Source organism: Dermacentor variabilis, chromosome 2 (genome assembly GCF_050947875.1).
Source record: "Dermacentor variabilis isolate Ectoservices chromosome 2, ASM5094787v1, whole genome shotgun sequence".
Lineage (NCBI taxonomy): Eukaryota > Metazoa > Arthropoda > Arachnida > Ixodida > Ixodidae > Dermacentor > Dermacentor variabilis.
The window spans coordinates 57,519,582-57,536,025 of NC_134569.1; the positions used below are offsets into that span (position 1 = coordinate 57,519,582).

The 16,444-nt window shown below is 47.2% G+C and overlaps 1 protein-coding gene across 1 annotated transcript in view; it reads left to right on the forward strand.

Moving 5' to 3' along the window:
- The window catches only part of tup (LIM1_Isl and LIM2_Isl domain-containing protein tup), a 153,716-nt gene that overhangs the window by 57,389 nt on the left and 79,883 nt on the right, over nt 1–16,444 (forward strand). The window contains exon 3 of the mRNA XM_075680647.1: nt 6,140–6,387. Within this exon, the coding sequence (XP_075536762.1) occupies nt 6,140–6,387 (248 nt within the window). The remainder of the gene's footprint in view (nt 1–6,139; nt 6,388–16,444) is intronic.

Below are 16,444 nucleotides of genomic sequence, written 5' to 3' on the forward strand. Positions count from 1 at the left end.
ATAGAGTTTGCAAAAGTTACATCCGTGTTAGTCATAGAAGACAAAAAAATTAAGGAATTAAAGTCTGTCTAAAGCCTAAGTATTGCTGTTGCTAGTGGTAAAAATTTTGATATCAGTTGGTAAGGCGCATTAATGTCAACTTAATGGCTTTGCAATATTCTATATATTGTTTAAGCCTTGTTTTTCCAATCGTGGTAAGAGGATATGTTTGCTGCATTCGATAGAGGGTTTACAATGGTTGCTAATGGGTGGAAGATCAACCTTTATGGCTTGTTGGTATATACAGTTCTTTCGAAATGAAGCTGGACTATCATCCTCTTATGTACGTGTAAAGCGTTTTTTATATCAGAAAGTACAGAAGGTCATTATATTTTTTTATTGTCGTTGTTATCGTTGTTGCTCTTAAAGTGGCAACTTCGACATCATAGCAATACAGCGCAGACGTAGTGCTCGCTTCACATTTGGTACGCAACAAACAAACAAACAAACAAACAGCAAAACATAGCAGGTTCCTGCTTGAACAATCGTGAGGGTGCGGACACATAGCTTTTTTAGTGAAGCTGCCCATGAATACATGAACTATCTATAGCAGAGCGACGGAATACACCAAACTCAGAGCGATTACAAGAGGGGAAAAAAAGGAAGACATCGAATAATTTGATTTATCTATTTAGAAAGTAGTAGTTTGTCGCTTATGATTTTTTCGCTGAACTTTTAACGAGAAGCCCATTGCGGCAAATCAGTTGCATTCTTTTTTTTTTTTTCAGGATAGTCACAACATGCACATACACACGACAACTTCGACTTCGCCCTGCCATCTGCTAGCCGCCTGGTTAGCTCAGATGGTAGAGCGGCTGCTCCGGAAAGGCGGTGGTCCCGGGTTCGAGTCCCGGACCAGGACGAATTTTTCTTCAACTATGAGGCTCTTCTTTCGAGGAACCCGTATGGGTTTCCTTTGTAGCGATTGCTACGAACGGGTGGATGTCTGATTTTCCCTTTATTCACACGACAAAGTACTTCTTAATTATCGAAAACTGCCCCAACAGGCGGCACGTAGCTCACACTCTCGGTTGTTTCCGTCGAAAAGGCAGCGTGTGCGTCTCACGAACCGAACGACAAGAAATATGGGACCGCGATAAAAATACGTGCTCGGCGTGAAGAGTTTGTAGAGCGACGAGAAATGCGCCAGCGCTACGCGACGCCCCGTATCGATTCTCTTCACGTTTCGATCATAATAAGTCGGGCCGAAGATGCCCAGATATTCTCGCGTTTCAATGTCAGCGCTGTATCGCCGCTTCATTCATATATAGATTCGCTCGCGGCGCGCTCCTTATTGCGAAGCGAGCGCTATTGATCAGGTATACGTGTCTCCGAGCCCACGACCAGCGCGACGAGACCGGGCATGGTGACATGGAATATGAGGCAAATTAAAGAGATCGCAATCTCGAGGGGCGATTCCCTCGTCATGGAACTGGTTCTGTTCGCATAAGGGAGAGAAAGAAAGAAAGAGAGAGAGAGAACGAAAAGAAGAAAAAGAGATGACGAACCATATCTGGCGACGCTCTCGTAAGGGTCGGTGCGGTGTCATGTTATCGGCTGCGGCCACGGTAACGGAAGTAAGGTTTGTTTACTTTCGCTCTTGGCCTGCAGATGAAGGCAGGGCCTGGGGAGAGAGAGAGGTGGCGGGAGAGGGCGCTGTCTGCTGCCAATATCGCGCGGCCTGTGGCAAAGAAGATGTGCGCGGAATCTTGCCGTGTTTCCCCCTCTTTTTATTTTAGTATTTTTTTTCTTCGGCGTTCGCTCCTTCGGTTCTATTTCATGGGCGGCACGCGCACATCGGCGAATGTGTACGCGTATAAGCTCGCATGGCTCGCTGCGGGCTTTTCGTCCGATACGGAGGCGGTGTGAAGGTCGCGCGGACCACCTATAATAGACCACGCGGTAGAAATTCGAGATCTTGTATTCTTGTGACGTCGGAATCTTTTTGTTTACTGCGCCGCGCTTGTAATTTCTCTGCGGGAGAAGCTATTTCTTACAATGCGATATCCCGCGGACGTTCTTTAGGTTTGCCGCGATGCTCGCAAAAAGAAAGAAAGAAAGAACACCGGTAGCGACGCTGTACTCGCGCACGGCTGTGTGTGGTTATGCGAATTGGATGACGAGCTTGTACTACCCGTCGCGCAGCATAACACACACACATTTTTTTTAACTAATTGCTTGCTTGGTGGTGACGCCTGTGGTAAAGACGCCTTGTTGTCAGTGACCGCTATTGAAAAAAAAACTAGAGGATAAAATTGCCTGGCAGCCAACCAGATTGAATTTGTTGTTATTACGGCCAGGATATAATGTCAGACATGGAAGATGATGCATTCCTTCTAATTTTCTTCATTTCTAAAGTATCGAGATGAAAGGAAATGGGGTGACGAAAAACAGAAAGTTTAGCAAGAAAGGTTATCATGCGATATGCCTTGTAGCACAGCACGACCAGTTGCCAATCAGATTGTTTTGAGCTCCTATAGTTTCGATAGCGCGTATCGTCTATAATAACCCACTGTACTATAAGATTCCAACATCACTTGTGACAAAAAAAAAGACTCCTAAATGTTGTGGCACACCATCTCGATTCTCTTCCCTTGATGATAAAAGCCTTGCTTTCCGTGGCATACTATGCCAGTAGGAATAAAAGAGCATTTTGAGAGAGGAAGATCTTGTGACCATGATCTCGCACGCCGTAGCTACAGAAGGCGACAAGAGTACTGCTGCTGTTTTTGAATGTGACCGAAATGAAGGGCCGTCTTTGACACAGCGCTGAACGGACTACAGTTCGCCTGCGACTCCTACAGCGTGTATTAACTCGGTGTCCCTTCTCCATCTCGGTCTTTTTCTCTGCTTTCTCTATGCGATGCGCAGTCAGCCGTCCTTTGCCTAAATTGCTCTCCCTGCCGCTCAAGTTGCCCCGGGAACGAAAACTATGTTCGTTTTAATAATCGACCACTTTAGGAACTGGCCATTTTGGTATCTCGACATTGCCATTCGTAAGGTCTTACAATTCTTAATGGCGCAGATTTGTATAGACGGCTTTAGTACATAGTGAATGACATCAACTTGCGTCGACCGCTCCGCGCGTGTCTCTTTGTGTGGTCCTTCCGTGTTCTGTTCCTTTTTTTACTTCCCTTTGGCCCTCCACTAGTCTAGGGCAGAAGACCGGAATTTTGCTTCCGCCTTACCTCTTGGTGCATCCTCTTTAAACGTTGTCATTAAACCGCCAAGCTTTGCGACAGCGAGGGAGTGGGAATTTCTACACCAGCTTCTGCGCTGAGCCAACTCAGTTTGCGGTGCCAGCCTGTTGATATGCCATCTTAGAATACTAGCTTAGAAACAGACTTCACAGTGCCGTGCCTGTGCGTTCAACGCGTACTCTTCTCGGGCCCTCGTCCTGTTTGACCTGCGGGAGTACGAGGTGTGACACAAAAGAAACGAGACTAAGTGTGTAGCTTGAAAAAAGAGTGGAGTTGGCAACAACTGTTTTGCTGACGTAATCCCACACACCTCCTCTATTCATGCGTCCAGTTTCGACGGAATCAATCACGCCAGTTGGGAGTGCTGCGTCATTGAGTGAACATGTGCAACTGCATTATGCCGGAAAAATGTCTGATGTAAAAACCGAACAGGGAATCAACATCAGGTTTCTTGCGAAACTTAAAAAATCAGCCACGGAAACATTTCAAATAATAACCAAGGCTTATGGAGATGTAACTTTGTCTCGTCCACGTGTGTTTGAATGGCATAAGCGGTTTTCAGGGGGAAGGGACAGCGTGGAAGATGATGAACATGCTGGGCGCCCAAGGTCGGCGATTACAGTTCAAAACATTGCCAAAGTTCGTGATGTGATCAGTGGTGACCGAAGATTAAGTGTTCGTCGTGCAGTGGCGGAGTCGGTTCACTTGGATAGGAAAGCTGTTCCACGCATTTTAACGGGCGAATTACACATGAGGAAGATTTGTGCGAAGATTGTTCCAAAAGTTCTGTCCGTTGACCAAAAACAATGCCGTAAAGACGTGTGTGGACATGTTAGAACGCATTGCAAACGAGCCAGATTTGTTGGAATCTGTTGTAACATGTGATGAGACATGTTTTTTTACCTATGACCCAGAAAGTAAGTGCCAGTCAATGCAGTGGAGGTCTCCAGAATCCCCAAGACCCAAAAAAGCACGCATGTCAAAAGCAAAATTCGAGGCGATGTTAATTGTCTTCTTCGACATTAATGGAATTGTAATGATTGAGTGGGTTCCCAGTGGTCAGACTGTTAATCAACACTACTACATTGAAGTACTAAAAAGACTTCGTGAAAAAATTAGGAAAGAAAGGTCACAGTTGTGGAGTGATGAATGGCCGTTGCACCAGGGCAATGCACCCGCTCACACGGCCCTATCTGTCAAGCAGTTTCTGACCAGCAAAAACATTACTGTGATGGGCATCCTCCTTATTCAGTTTATTTGGCTCCATGCGACTTTTACTTCCTAAAGTTAAATCTTCTTAAAGGGAACCCATTTTACCTCTGTTGAAGAGGTTCGGGCAAAAACGGAGAATCTCCTGAAGGGCCTTCCAAAAACCTCGTTCCAGACCGGTTACCAGCAATGGCAGCACCGAATGCAGAAGTGTGTGAATGCTGAAGGGGACTAATTTGAAGGTGATAATGTCACAGAGAACTGATTCAGTTAGTACAATAAGTTATTGGACCAGTTTCGTTTTTTTTTTTGTGTGTGTGTGTGTCACACGTCGTATTGCAAGCTCGAGGAGCAGCCAGAAATCTGAGAGTGAGCACGAGGCAAATAATCAAGGAACAAAAACGAGCTTGCTTAGCAGCTTCGTTGTACGTTATAAGATAAAAAAAAACAAATAACTAAGAATGATCAAGCTAAAGAAAGAAAGTAAGAAAGAAATGTTCACAGTAATGCTGTGCTCACTGCCGTGAAAAGAAGGTTAGCAGGCTGATATACCTCTTCCCCCGCCTGCCTGTTTCCACACGTGGAAGCTAGCAGCGCGGGAACAGCTCAGTGGCCTGAAAGGCAATCACCTTTGGTAATTTCGGCGGGCCCGTATAACTCCGTTACTGGGAGCCAAAAAGGTGAGGCGACAGTGTACAGGAGGAGCTCAATCACCGGAATCTGTTACCTCGCGTGTTGCGTGAGCTAACAACGAAGAAGCGCAACGACCCGACGCTCCGCGGAAACACGTGTTGCGACCACATGCTGATGGCACCGCCACACCGCCACGCCCTTCCGAGCCGCGCGCACGCACAGCGCTGCCGATCTCTCACGCCATCGGCGGCGACATTTTCGGCCGCACTGAATTCACTGGGAACCCAACTGAGCCCGTGCGGCTGTTTGCCCTCGGTCAACTGCGACTTTGCTTACATCTCATGGTCTGTCGCCGAGGGGAAAAAGAAAAAGAAAAGCACGCGATCGAAGAACGGTTCTAAAGGCGTCGCTTCTTTACGGTCACGAGAGGTGGTGCGCATGGGTCGATGAGCATGTATGCAAAACACTCGCTGTTCGTCACGACAAGGGCCGCAACGAGCGGACGCCCGAGCAGACTTGTGAGATTGTGCAGTAAGGCCAAGAGCGAACAGGAAATGCGAACAGTTGTACGATGTTGATCAATAGGCAGTGCGGTGAAGTTGCTACTCGTAAGGAAAGATCACAGTTTAGCCGGAACGAAAGGTCGAACTCTCACATGTCAAAGTATGCTAACGTGTGCCTCTGAACAAAAGTTAGATCAATAATCAATAATTTCGAACCACTTGAGCCGTGACAACTTGCGATGTCGAACGAGCTACGCAAATCTTCAGTTAGAGGTGCACAGAGCCGCGCGGTCATAATGGTAGGCGCGTCGTGCCTTACCGGCGGTCGTCCACGGACCATTCAGTCGTGCTTCGCTGCATTGCTTCTCGCATCAAATCCAGAGTGAAAGGAGTGTTTGAGTGTTAAACGTGCTGAAGCGCGAGTAGACCGTTTTTGCCTGTCGCTCGACCTTTCTGTCGCCGCCATGCACAGCCGTCACTGATCAGTGCAGAGTGCAAAGGTTCGCCTCCTCTCCTACAGCAGCGTATACGTTTGCGCGCGCGCACTCAACGCAGGCTGTTCGGCACCAAGTGCTCGAAGTGCCGGCTGGGTTTCTGCCGCACGGACTTCGTGATGCGCGCCCGGCAGCACGTGTACCACCTGAACTGCTTCCGGTGCCAGGCCTGCGAACGACAGCTCATGCCGGGAGACGAGTTCGCGCTGCGAGAGGACGGCCTCTTCTGCCGCGCCGACCACGACGTGCTCGACAAGTTCGCCTCCTCCGCGCACGGGGCCCCGCCCGCCAACGGCATTCACGTTGCTCGTGAGTTCGTAACCCAGTTCGATTCGTATGTCATGCGTGTAGTGCATTGTGCTCAATACATATTGCATGCTGTTCACAAGCATTGAGAGTTAGCGACAAAGCGTGCTCGCCAGACGGCTGGTTATGCTTATGCTTGAGGCAAAAGAAGCCGGTGCAGAGCACGGGGAAAAGGGCAATCAAATGAGCTATGTTTCGTAACCAAATTGCAGATGTATATGTATCTTTTCCGTTACTTACAAGTGCGCTTCTCCACATCGTACTTTGTTGCTGTTATTCCGTAAGAGAGGCGCGAAACCACAACGTGGGATGGGATGAGGATCGGGCTCTAAGGCTGACTAAAGTAGTAGCTTCCACATAAAGTCAGAAGGCAATGAAGCCAAGGAAAGCATAGGTGTAATTAGCTGCGGTTGAAATTGAATTTTAGAAAATAATGAAGAAAAGGGGAAATGAAAGTGGACGAAAAGTAACTTGTCGTCGGTGGGGACGCAACTCACAAGCTTTGCACTTTTCGTCATTGTTTTCTACATATTCCATTTCGACCACTCCGATGCTTTCCTTGGCTTCATTGCCTGCTGGTTTTATACGGTCATGATGGAGAAAAATCGAGCCTCTCGGATTCCCTTCTTCTCGTTCAATGCAGCCTCCAGTTATCTTTTGAAGAAAGATGTGCCATATCTGCGTCCTAGTGTTTCGCCGTTCCTAGCGATTTCGCCACGAGTCCGCGTTATAGCGCCTACCACCTCATACAGTATGCACACCACGAAGCTATTATGCACGTAATAGATCATTGAAAAATTCGCTAAGCCCCATTAGCTTGTCAGACTGCGTGAAATCTGGCTTAACAATATATATGAGTAAAAGGCAAGACCCGAAACTATACTCGCGGACAACTTTCTGCGACCATGAAGGGAAAGCTACTGGGGCAGAACTTATTCACAACTGCTACAGACATGCTTAATCAGCGTAGCTTCCATGTTTGAAAGTTTCGTATTTGCCAAAATGCGATAAATCAGAAAAATAAGTCAACTTTATCACTCAGGGGTGTACGTTGTCTTATTTCACTGCGTAAATAAGACGTTTGTCCTTTCTTTTCCTCGGCCTAAAATAACGCCTTTGAGAATGCGGGAGTTATTTCCAGGAGCCGCTCTTATGTGCGCGCTCTGCCTCCGTAGCTTTGTATTTATTGCCACAGAAAGCTTTCCGCCAGCATATAGGAACAAGCGGTCAACAATGAGGATTTACGCTGTATCTGAAGCAGCAGCATTCCACACAGCCAAGGTTTTGTGAACGACAGTTTGCCAGCTCTCTTAATGAGCCGCATGCTCAGCTATGCCAACTCCATACACTGTTATGAAATGAGTTCCACGCTACGGGCCCTTCGACACTCGCTTGTTTGACTGCATGGGGCACTATCTTGATAGCGCTTACGTATACGTGCGGGCATGTAAATGAACGACAGTGAGCACATATTATACTCCGCTGTTTCGGACGCGTCAGTGCTCAGAAAATACGTCATTACTTTGTTCGTCAAGGAAGGTAATTGTGAGGCTACTTTATGATGAAGGTAAATGTTCTGCAGCCCGCAAACGTAACATGACATTTTAAAGAAAAGTAAACGTAAACGAGTAGATTTTACGTTTCAACTTCGTTTCTTGCCTGCAGAGATCAGTGAGCAGCATGTAAGGAGGCACAAATTGTTCTTTCCGTTTTCTTTGTTATTTACGAGATATCCTTAAGTGTTCCCTTATTACTAAGGTGCCTGATATTTGCAAGCTATGCGCACGCTAACAATGCAAGAAAAGAAAAAGAAAGGCTGTCCTATAGACTATGCAAGATGGGGAGCTTTAGGGCGACTCTATAGGGGTGTCATGCAGTCGGTGCTGAAATCTTCGGGAAAGCGCAGAAAACTCTGTCCCCGCCCGTTTCGCTCAACGCGCGCTGAAGTCCTGCGGGAGGTAATTAAGCTAATGGCGGGGCGGGGAGACACTGCCGTCGCCAACGGAACCGATTCTTCGACCGAGACTCGCTAAAGACGGGGGGCGGACCGCGGCGAGGAAGGGGGAATTAATTGCTCGTCCGACCTCCCGCGCGCTCGGCGACGAGTGCAGCACTGCTGCCATCGACGTTCGCTGCGTCGTCCCCGGTAGGCGGCGCGACGGGTGCCAGGGCCGTGGTACCGCTGAGCTGATGTCATTTGAGCAAGTGATTAACACGAAGAAAGTTCCGGTTGGACGGCGTGAAAGCAAGACGAAGCTCATCTACAAATGCAAAGGTGATAGGGATAGGACGAGCACTCGTACGGGCCAGTTACGGTAACGTCGGTGTTATATAGAATGACAATGTAAGCCATAAAATTAGAACTTTGGAAGTGGGTGAAAAAAAAATTATATACTGGGGAAGCTACAAAATGGGTTCATACCGGGCAGACGATTAGAGGACAGTATGTTTGTACAAACTCAGTGCATAGAGATTACAGTAGCTCGGATTTGACCTTTATGGATAGCATCTCTAGATGTTGAGCGAGCCTATACGACAAGGTATACAGGCAATTGTTATGGGATATTCCCAAGCACCAAGGACTGAAGCGAGGGTGTCCTCTGTTTTCATTATGGCTCGCGCTTTATGGTAAGGGCATAGAAAGACGACTGGAAAACATTGAATTAGGGGGTTTCATTTATCATACATACGTAATGGACAAATGATGCAACAGAAGGTCGGCGCAATTATGTATGCAAACGACATAGTGCTACTAGCGGACAATGCAAGAGATTTACACACACTTGCAAATATGTGCGGCAACGCAGCGACAAACCTAGGCCTTAAATTTAGCTCAGAGAAATCGGCAATTATACTCTTTAATGAAGATACAAGTACTCACGTGGTGTCACTTCAACAGCTAGTCATATTCATAGTCAAGCAATATAAATACCTCGCCGTATACATAAACGAAGGAAAGACTTGCTCAAGCACCCATCAAGGTAATCTGAAAATAAAGGTAAATCGGAATTTGCAGCATAAATGAAACTTAGATTGCTTGGGGCCACACTAAATCTGACATAGTGCGCGGAATCTGGAAAGAAGTAATGCTGCCAGCGCTAACTATCGCAAATGACAAGTCGAATATCTTGTCGGGGCTGGAAGTTAAACAAAGATCAATAGGCCGGTTGGCTTCGGGAGCCCACGGAAGAACCACAAATCAGGCAGTGCATGCTGACTTGGGCTGGGCCTGCTTTGAAGTCACAGAAGCGCACAGCAAAATTAATTTCAAGAAAGACTCAGGAACATAGATGAAAATTGATGGGCAGCTAAAGTGCACAAATGTCTGTACCTGAAAAGCGTGGATACACAATGGAGGAAGAGGTCAAGAAGGTTGGCAACCAAGTACAGGCTAAGTGAAAGTGTAAATAGACAACCAGGAGTCACCAGAAAGTAAGTGAGAGAAACAGAGACAGTGAATTGGATGCAATGAATGGAAACAAAAAGGACCATGGAGATTTACAAGAATGAGAAGGAAGAAATTAGAATGGAAATTCTGTACGATAACACAAAAAGCAGTGCCTTACAATTTGAGGCTCGAGCTGGTTGCCTAAGGACAAAAACATACCGGAGCAAATATTCGCAACTAGATGAGGCATGTGTATGCTGCAGCAAAAATCCAGAAACCACTCAGCACATCCTAATGGAATCCGAAGGGATTCACCCATAAGTAACGTGCACCTTCCAGAAGAGCTTGGATTTAAAGTGGATGGAAGCATCAAACTGTCAGCTGTCGGGAAAGCAAGAGACGTTTCGAGTATTGGTGGAAGAAAGCATGTAAGCGATTGATACGACCCGATCCATTACAGGCATAGGTAGCTGTGCAAGGTTGATAGAGACATGTATACAGAAATGCTAGAATGAAAAGCACACATAGCATACATGAGTAACTCAAGCAGGCTAGGTGGCTACTTGTGACTGCCCCGTTTTAAAGGGAGTACCAATAAATCATCATCATCATCATCATTATCCACAGTAGGAGTCTGCTTAACACGCTTCTGTGGACTATATATATTGTGCCTATATCGTGGCCGCAGGGAATAACAAATATACAGAAAGGTTAGGGGCAGCTTCTTGGGGGTAATTAGCTTTTGTGTGTCACATTTAACGCGTACAAATTCTAAACCATCACCTGTCCTTGTCACGAGAAGCGTTATTACAGCGATAGCAGTTGCGAACTCTTGCCTTGCTTCGGTTTTTTTCACTCACAACACTTAGTGTCTTGTCCTAATTACGCAGCGTAGCTTTTTGGGCTTGTTGGTGCATGATTCGAATAGCAATGAATAGGGCGCAGAGGACGAGACAGAAAAATTTAGACACGCACAAGAACAGTACGAGCACTCGTACTATTCGTGTGTGTCTGAATTTTACTGTCTCGTCCTATGCGCGCTATTCATTGCTCCTAAATCCACCCGGTTCTTGGCCAATCCCTCAAGGTTGATATGCGCCATGATTACAAGTAAATCAAATCAAATCAAGACAAATCAAATTACGCATATTGTCGCTGGTACTGCTTCGAATTTTGAGCGAACTTCTTATACCACTGATTGTAACGGAACTCTTACATCGTCGCTCACAGACCCCTTGAATTAGCAAAGAAAGTCGGAAGAAGCAGAAACTATATCTAAACCACGTTCTCAGCCGCGTATCAGATCCTCATGCTTGTAGGGCGGATAAATTATAAAATGACATAATTGCGGGACATGCCGGTTTTTGAGCTAGTTTGATTCGTTAGTACTGTGTTATTGTTGCCGTATTAAAGATGCGCCGTTCTGCAGCCGGAAGTCCTAGAATATATACAGTCGCGATGTCTTGTGCAGCTGTGTTTAGCTAAACTATTACGCCGAGTACTTTAACAAAATTAATTTTGCGAAAAAGTACTTACTGTACACAAGTGTAGAGAGAGAGAGAGAGAGAGAGAGAGAGAGGAATATAGGAAGGCAGGGATGTTAACCACTCAAGGGTCTGGTTGGCTACCCTACACTGGGGGAAGGGAGAATGGGAAGAGAGCGAAGGGGAGAGAGAAGGTGTAGATACGTGTACGGACAGCACTTGAGTTAAAGCCGCTCTCGCAAACCAGACGTACATAAGTGTAGATTGTCATTGCGATGCCCATGTTATTGTGCTAGTCTCTTGGCGCGAGTGCTTTTCAGCAGTACACAATCATTTTTGGTCGAGAACATTTTCTCATCCCGCTACTAGTTGTTTCACTGTTATTTAATAGCTTCTCAAGACGTCTCCACTATAGCACCGCCACCTCCGATTGCGTCATGACATAACCATACATTGATAGTACGGTGGGCAGGTGGCTATGAACGAAACGCTGCAACCCAAATATGTGGCCGTAGGTTTGTACTACGTTGTATATGCGCTGTATAGGGAAACTTCCCAATAATTTAAAGCAAAATCTGTGCGAGCATATGCGTATTCGATTCAAGTATTGTAACCCATGGACGCTTTAGTTCATTCCACTGCAGCGCAGCATTCAACGCAATCCCCGCGTTCGCATTATACTGTTAAATTTATTGCAAATTCAGTAGAAATGAACCAAAATCATCGCGCTGTGCCATAACTGGCTATTGAGTGTTATCCAACACGTGACAATGCGACGGGTGCATCGGCTCGTAAACAGTTGACTCACATGCTGCAGTTGTCATACCCGTATTTTTTGATGCAACCCAAGTTATGCCATTCAATGCAGCCACTGTTCTACGCATATCCTGAACAATGCAATTGGGAACATGTACACGTATGTGGCTTTACAGGTATTTCGTTTCTGGCAGACTGACTGTCTAAGTTTCAACATAAATAAGCAAAAGGTAAGCCCCTCTCAGTTCAGTTGCTTCGTGCGAAAAAGCGCAATCGCTGACTGCCCTTTCTATAGCTTATATAGCCTTTCGCACGCAGCTGAGAACCTTTGGGAGCGCTTGGCCGACACAATAGAGACCGCCCCGGGGCCACCCAATCAACTTTGCAGGACGAGCACGAGCGAGAGAGAAAAGATGGGGAAGGGAGATTTGGAGAAGAGGAAACGGTAGCCGCGGCGTTCAAGCTAACTCGGAGGAGGAGGATACACGGGGCATCGCTTATTTTCCTGGCTAGTCTTGCTCGTGCTTAGATCGTGGGCTTCCAGCAGCTTCGGGGCGGCCACCGTAGCGCGCACCTATAGCGGCGCTAGCAGCGGCTTGGAACGGCGCGCTCACCTGATTAAGGAAGGGGCCGCATTCATTATTCACGCGCGGAGCTTGCAAAAACGTTCCAACAATCTCATTGTGGCGGCGCCAAGCTTTCCGGCTCGCTTGCTCGCCTCTGTTGCACCCCACGTCCCAAGTTTGTTCTTTATTCGTCGCTTCTTTCACGGGCTCATTGTGCGCTTATAACGACCGTCCATATGAGGATGAGCGCGGGACACTGCTTAACGCGCTTATGTATGCCGACAAGTCATGCAAAAGAAAGGGTGTATGCTCGTTTTACTTCCTGTATGTACATGTGCGTTTGGCTCGCGAACGACGTTGTGGGGCAACACGTTGACGACTTATCTTTCGGAGAGATCGCGTCGCGTTTGCGTTTCGTTTGTGTCAAGCGCCGAAGGTTATGGGACAACGAATTAAAACGAAAGAGTAGCGAGGCGACGTAATTTTCTGTCGGAGACAAAATAAAACGAAGTTAAAAGTGATCAGTTGGTACGCTATAGTTTAGTCATCTGGCTCGCTTGCGCAAAGCGACCGTAGACTTCCAGGAAGTGAAGCGAGCTACAAGTTCTAAAGATAAGCCCGTGCTGAAGGAACACCCGCGGGAAGAAACTCGACAGGCATGTCGAGACAAGGCGATATTAAGATGAATGAACGTCGAGTGGAAGCGGAACGTTCGAGGAACGGAAAACAACACGGTCGATGGCTGACACTGCACATGTACAGAGCTTCCATGGATTTTGTTACATGTTTATGTTTGAAGGTTTCCAAAGTTATATTATTTAATGATCTTGAAGCTTCGTGTTTTATTTATTTATTTATTTATTTATTTATTTATTTATTTATTTATTTATTTATTTATTTATTTGAACGATGGAATGTCTCGTGCCCCATACTCGTCCTACCACATATTAAGTTGGAAGTTCGTATGGTATATAAAATCTGTCGAAGCAGCTGCGCTAATGGTTCAGTGGTCGAACTCGCAAAACTTTTTTTTTTTTTTTCGTATAAATGATCTCTGCCAGATATAGGCCGACCAGCACCTTTGCTAATGATAGGCCGGACGTCGGGTTTGACTGAAATCTGCTATTGTGAACAGTTTTATGGGGCAAGAATGTTTTCGTGAATGCGGACTCTGGGATCGTATTAAGCAAGGTTTCTTTTTCTTTTTTTTCCGTTCGATTCTATTTGTTTCTCACCACCCATCGCAGCGAGCAGCCAATACCGGTGATAATGAAAGCCTGCCGCTTGGGCAGTCACTTACGAAGGATAAAAGGAGCGGAAAATGAAAAGAGTCGTTACGTAATGCGACCCCGCATGTGCATGGTCTACATTGGAGCTAGCGCCGTTGTTTCCATCAAGAATATGTAGACCTCGATTATCGTATTACACAAACCGCGATATGGGAGAACGAGAAAACGCGATTTCTGTGTGATTTGCACTATGTTCATGCTCAAGATGGATCGCTGATGACATTGAAGCAACACTTCCGATGACGCACTTCCCCGTTTCTATATCTACGCATCTATATATTTATTTCTCCATGCACCACGTTGCCAATCGCCCCGAAAAGGCCTAACAAGAAAGCACAGAAATAAAATTGAAGGTTAAAAAACAATAGTTATACAGCAGAAGGCAGCTGTAAAGAAGGAAAAATGGAGAAAGAGAAACCTAGAGGAGGGCAGCTCGCTCCACCTTCTCCCATCCCACGAAAGTGAGCGGCGGGGACCGGTATATATACGGCGGTGGTTAAAACAAAGAGCGCGGACAGATAAGCCAGCGTGCTCATTGCTGCGGCAGTAGGTAGCCAGTCGCAGCAACAAACAAGAAAATGCTCACAAACAGAGAGAGAGAAATGAGCGGCGGAGTGGCTATGGCAGAGCGGCGATGGAGCGGCGGTGCGACTCGCGTGGCGCCAGCGCGCAACCACATGGCGGCGGCCTCCGGCGCCATGCGGCCCTGCGGCCCAGACCGTCGGCGGGGCCTGCCGGGCCGGACCCGGTGCCTTTGAAGTGGCTGATTCGCAGGACTGCCCCGCGATAAGCACCTCTAGCGCCTACCTGTGACCCGTTTCGCTAGTTCCGTGCACTGTATACGCACGGACGGGGCCCGGACACTGCGCTGCGGACAGCCAAATCGCTATAGGGCGCGTGCAAGAAGCTGTATCGCTCCGCCGCCTTTTTCAAGACACATATGTATTGCTTGCGCTGGCCCCACTTCCCCCTCCTCTCTCTTCCTTGCCCCCTCCTAAATCTCCCTCTATTACTATCTCTCACTCTTTCTCTTCTTTATTTTTTTTCCCTTTATTTCCTTCGTCTTCCGGAGTCGAAGTGTCTCGTAGATACTTTTTTCTCAGGTGCGCGATGTTTAGCTGGCGCGCAGTACGAAGACGTCACTGGAGTAATGCTATCGCGACGAGGGTGACGTTGTCGACAGGAACTTATCACGTGAATATATAGGTTTGGACTTCGAAATGGTTTAAATACATAATTACAAAGTCCACGTTAAAATATTCACAGCAAGAAGGCGAGTGAGGCTGATATTTATAATCGAAAGGTCTTGAAGCGCAAGACCGCACCTACAACAAAGGTGAGGGAGCAGAAAACCGACACTCGCAGCTGAAGAAGTTGTGACGTTGTCCGGTCGGTGCACTGTTCCCTCAGCGTTTTGTGCGTGTGCTCTTGCGCTTCAAGATCTTTCTATGATAAAAGAGTAGTAACGTTTACATCTCACACTCGGTGATAGTTTTTAGCAATGAAGAATACTACCAGAAACAATCTAACCAACTGGCTGACTAACGTTCTGCATGTTGTACAGGTCTAAAATTCCTTGCTTTTCTCGTAGTTCTTTGTTTCCGGTCTGGACGTCTTGGGTCACAAGTGCACTGCTGTTTGGCGTGTCTGGCGTGTGGAAATGTTTCGGCTGCCTCCCTTCCACAGCGTCTTCAGTTATGCTTTTTGAACAAAAGCTATCAGAACCCTTCGGCATCCTGATAACGTTCTTACAGAATCATCCTGCGCTTGAATATCTTTAAGTGTACGAATCGTGATATACCCCAAGTAAAACTAGAGGCTGCACTTTTCGCTACAGTCCCTTTCACTTCCGTTGCGCTGTACCGAACCGACCGCATGCAGCATACACACCGCGAGAGCAGTCGTCGCCCGTCTTTTGCCGTTCTCCTCAGGCCCGGTCCCTTTTCCTTCTTTCGTTTTTCTTTGTGTGTGTGTGTGTGTGTTATTCCCCTACACTGCCACCACCGCGTCGCTCACCGTCTCTCCCATGTCCCCGCCTTCTTCGAGCACAGGAATATGCGCTGAGTGCGAGCGTGCGCCTTGGCGCTCGCACCGTGCGTCTTGCTATCGCGCGCGCACGTACACAGCTTGACTCCCAAGCTTCCCTTGCCTGGACCCGCCTGTGATGCTGCTTACGTTCCCTACCTATATAGCCAGGCTGTATGCACCGAGGCGTACGCTATCGGCTACGCGAGTCCTCTCTGGGCGTGCGCGGTTTAGCGGCCTGCAGAAGCGCCGGGCGACTTTGCGGACGGGGAAACGAAGACGTAAATGAACAAACAAACCTCGCCGGCAGTGCCCATCAGAACGGCGTTCCTTGTTTTTCGAGTCTTACTGAAATCTCGTGGAACGTTGGTTTTGATTTGTGCGTTTTTGCTCCTGTTTTGAGAAATCTGCATTGCCGGCCCGCAGACTTGTTGTATACCTATACCAGACGCCCGTGACTCAAGGAAGAAATAGGTTGCGCGACGAGTTGGAGAATGTGTGACTCTGGGGTAAAGCGATGCCAAATGACGGCAACTGAGGCCGCGATATCGA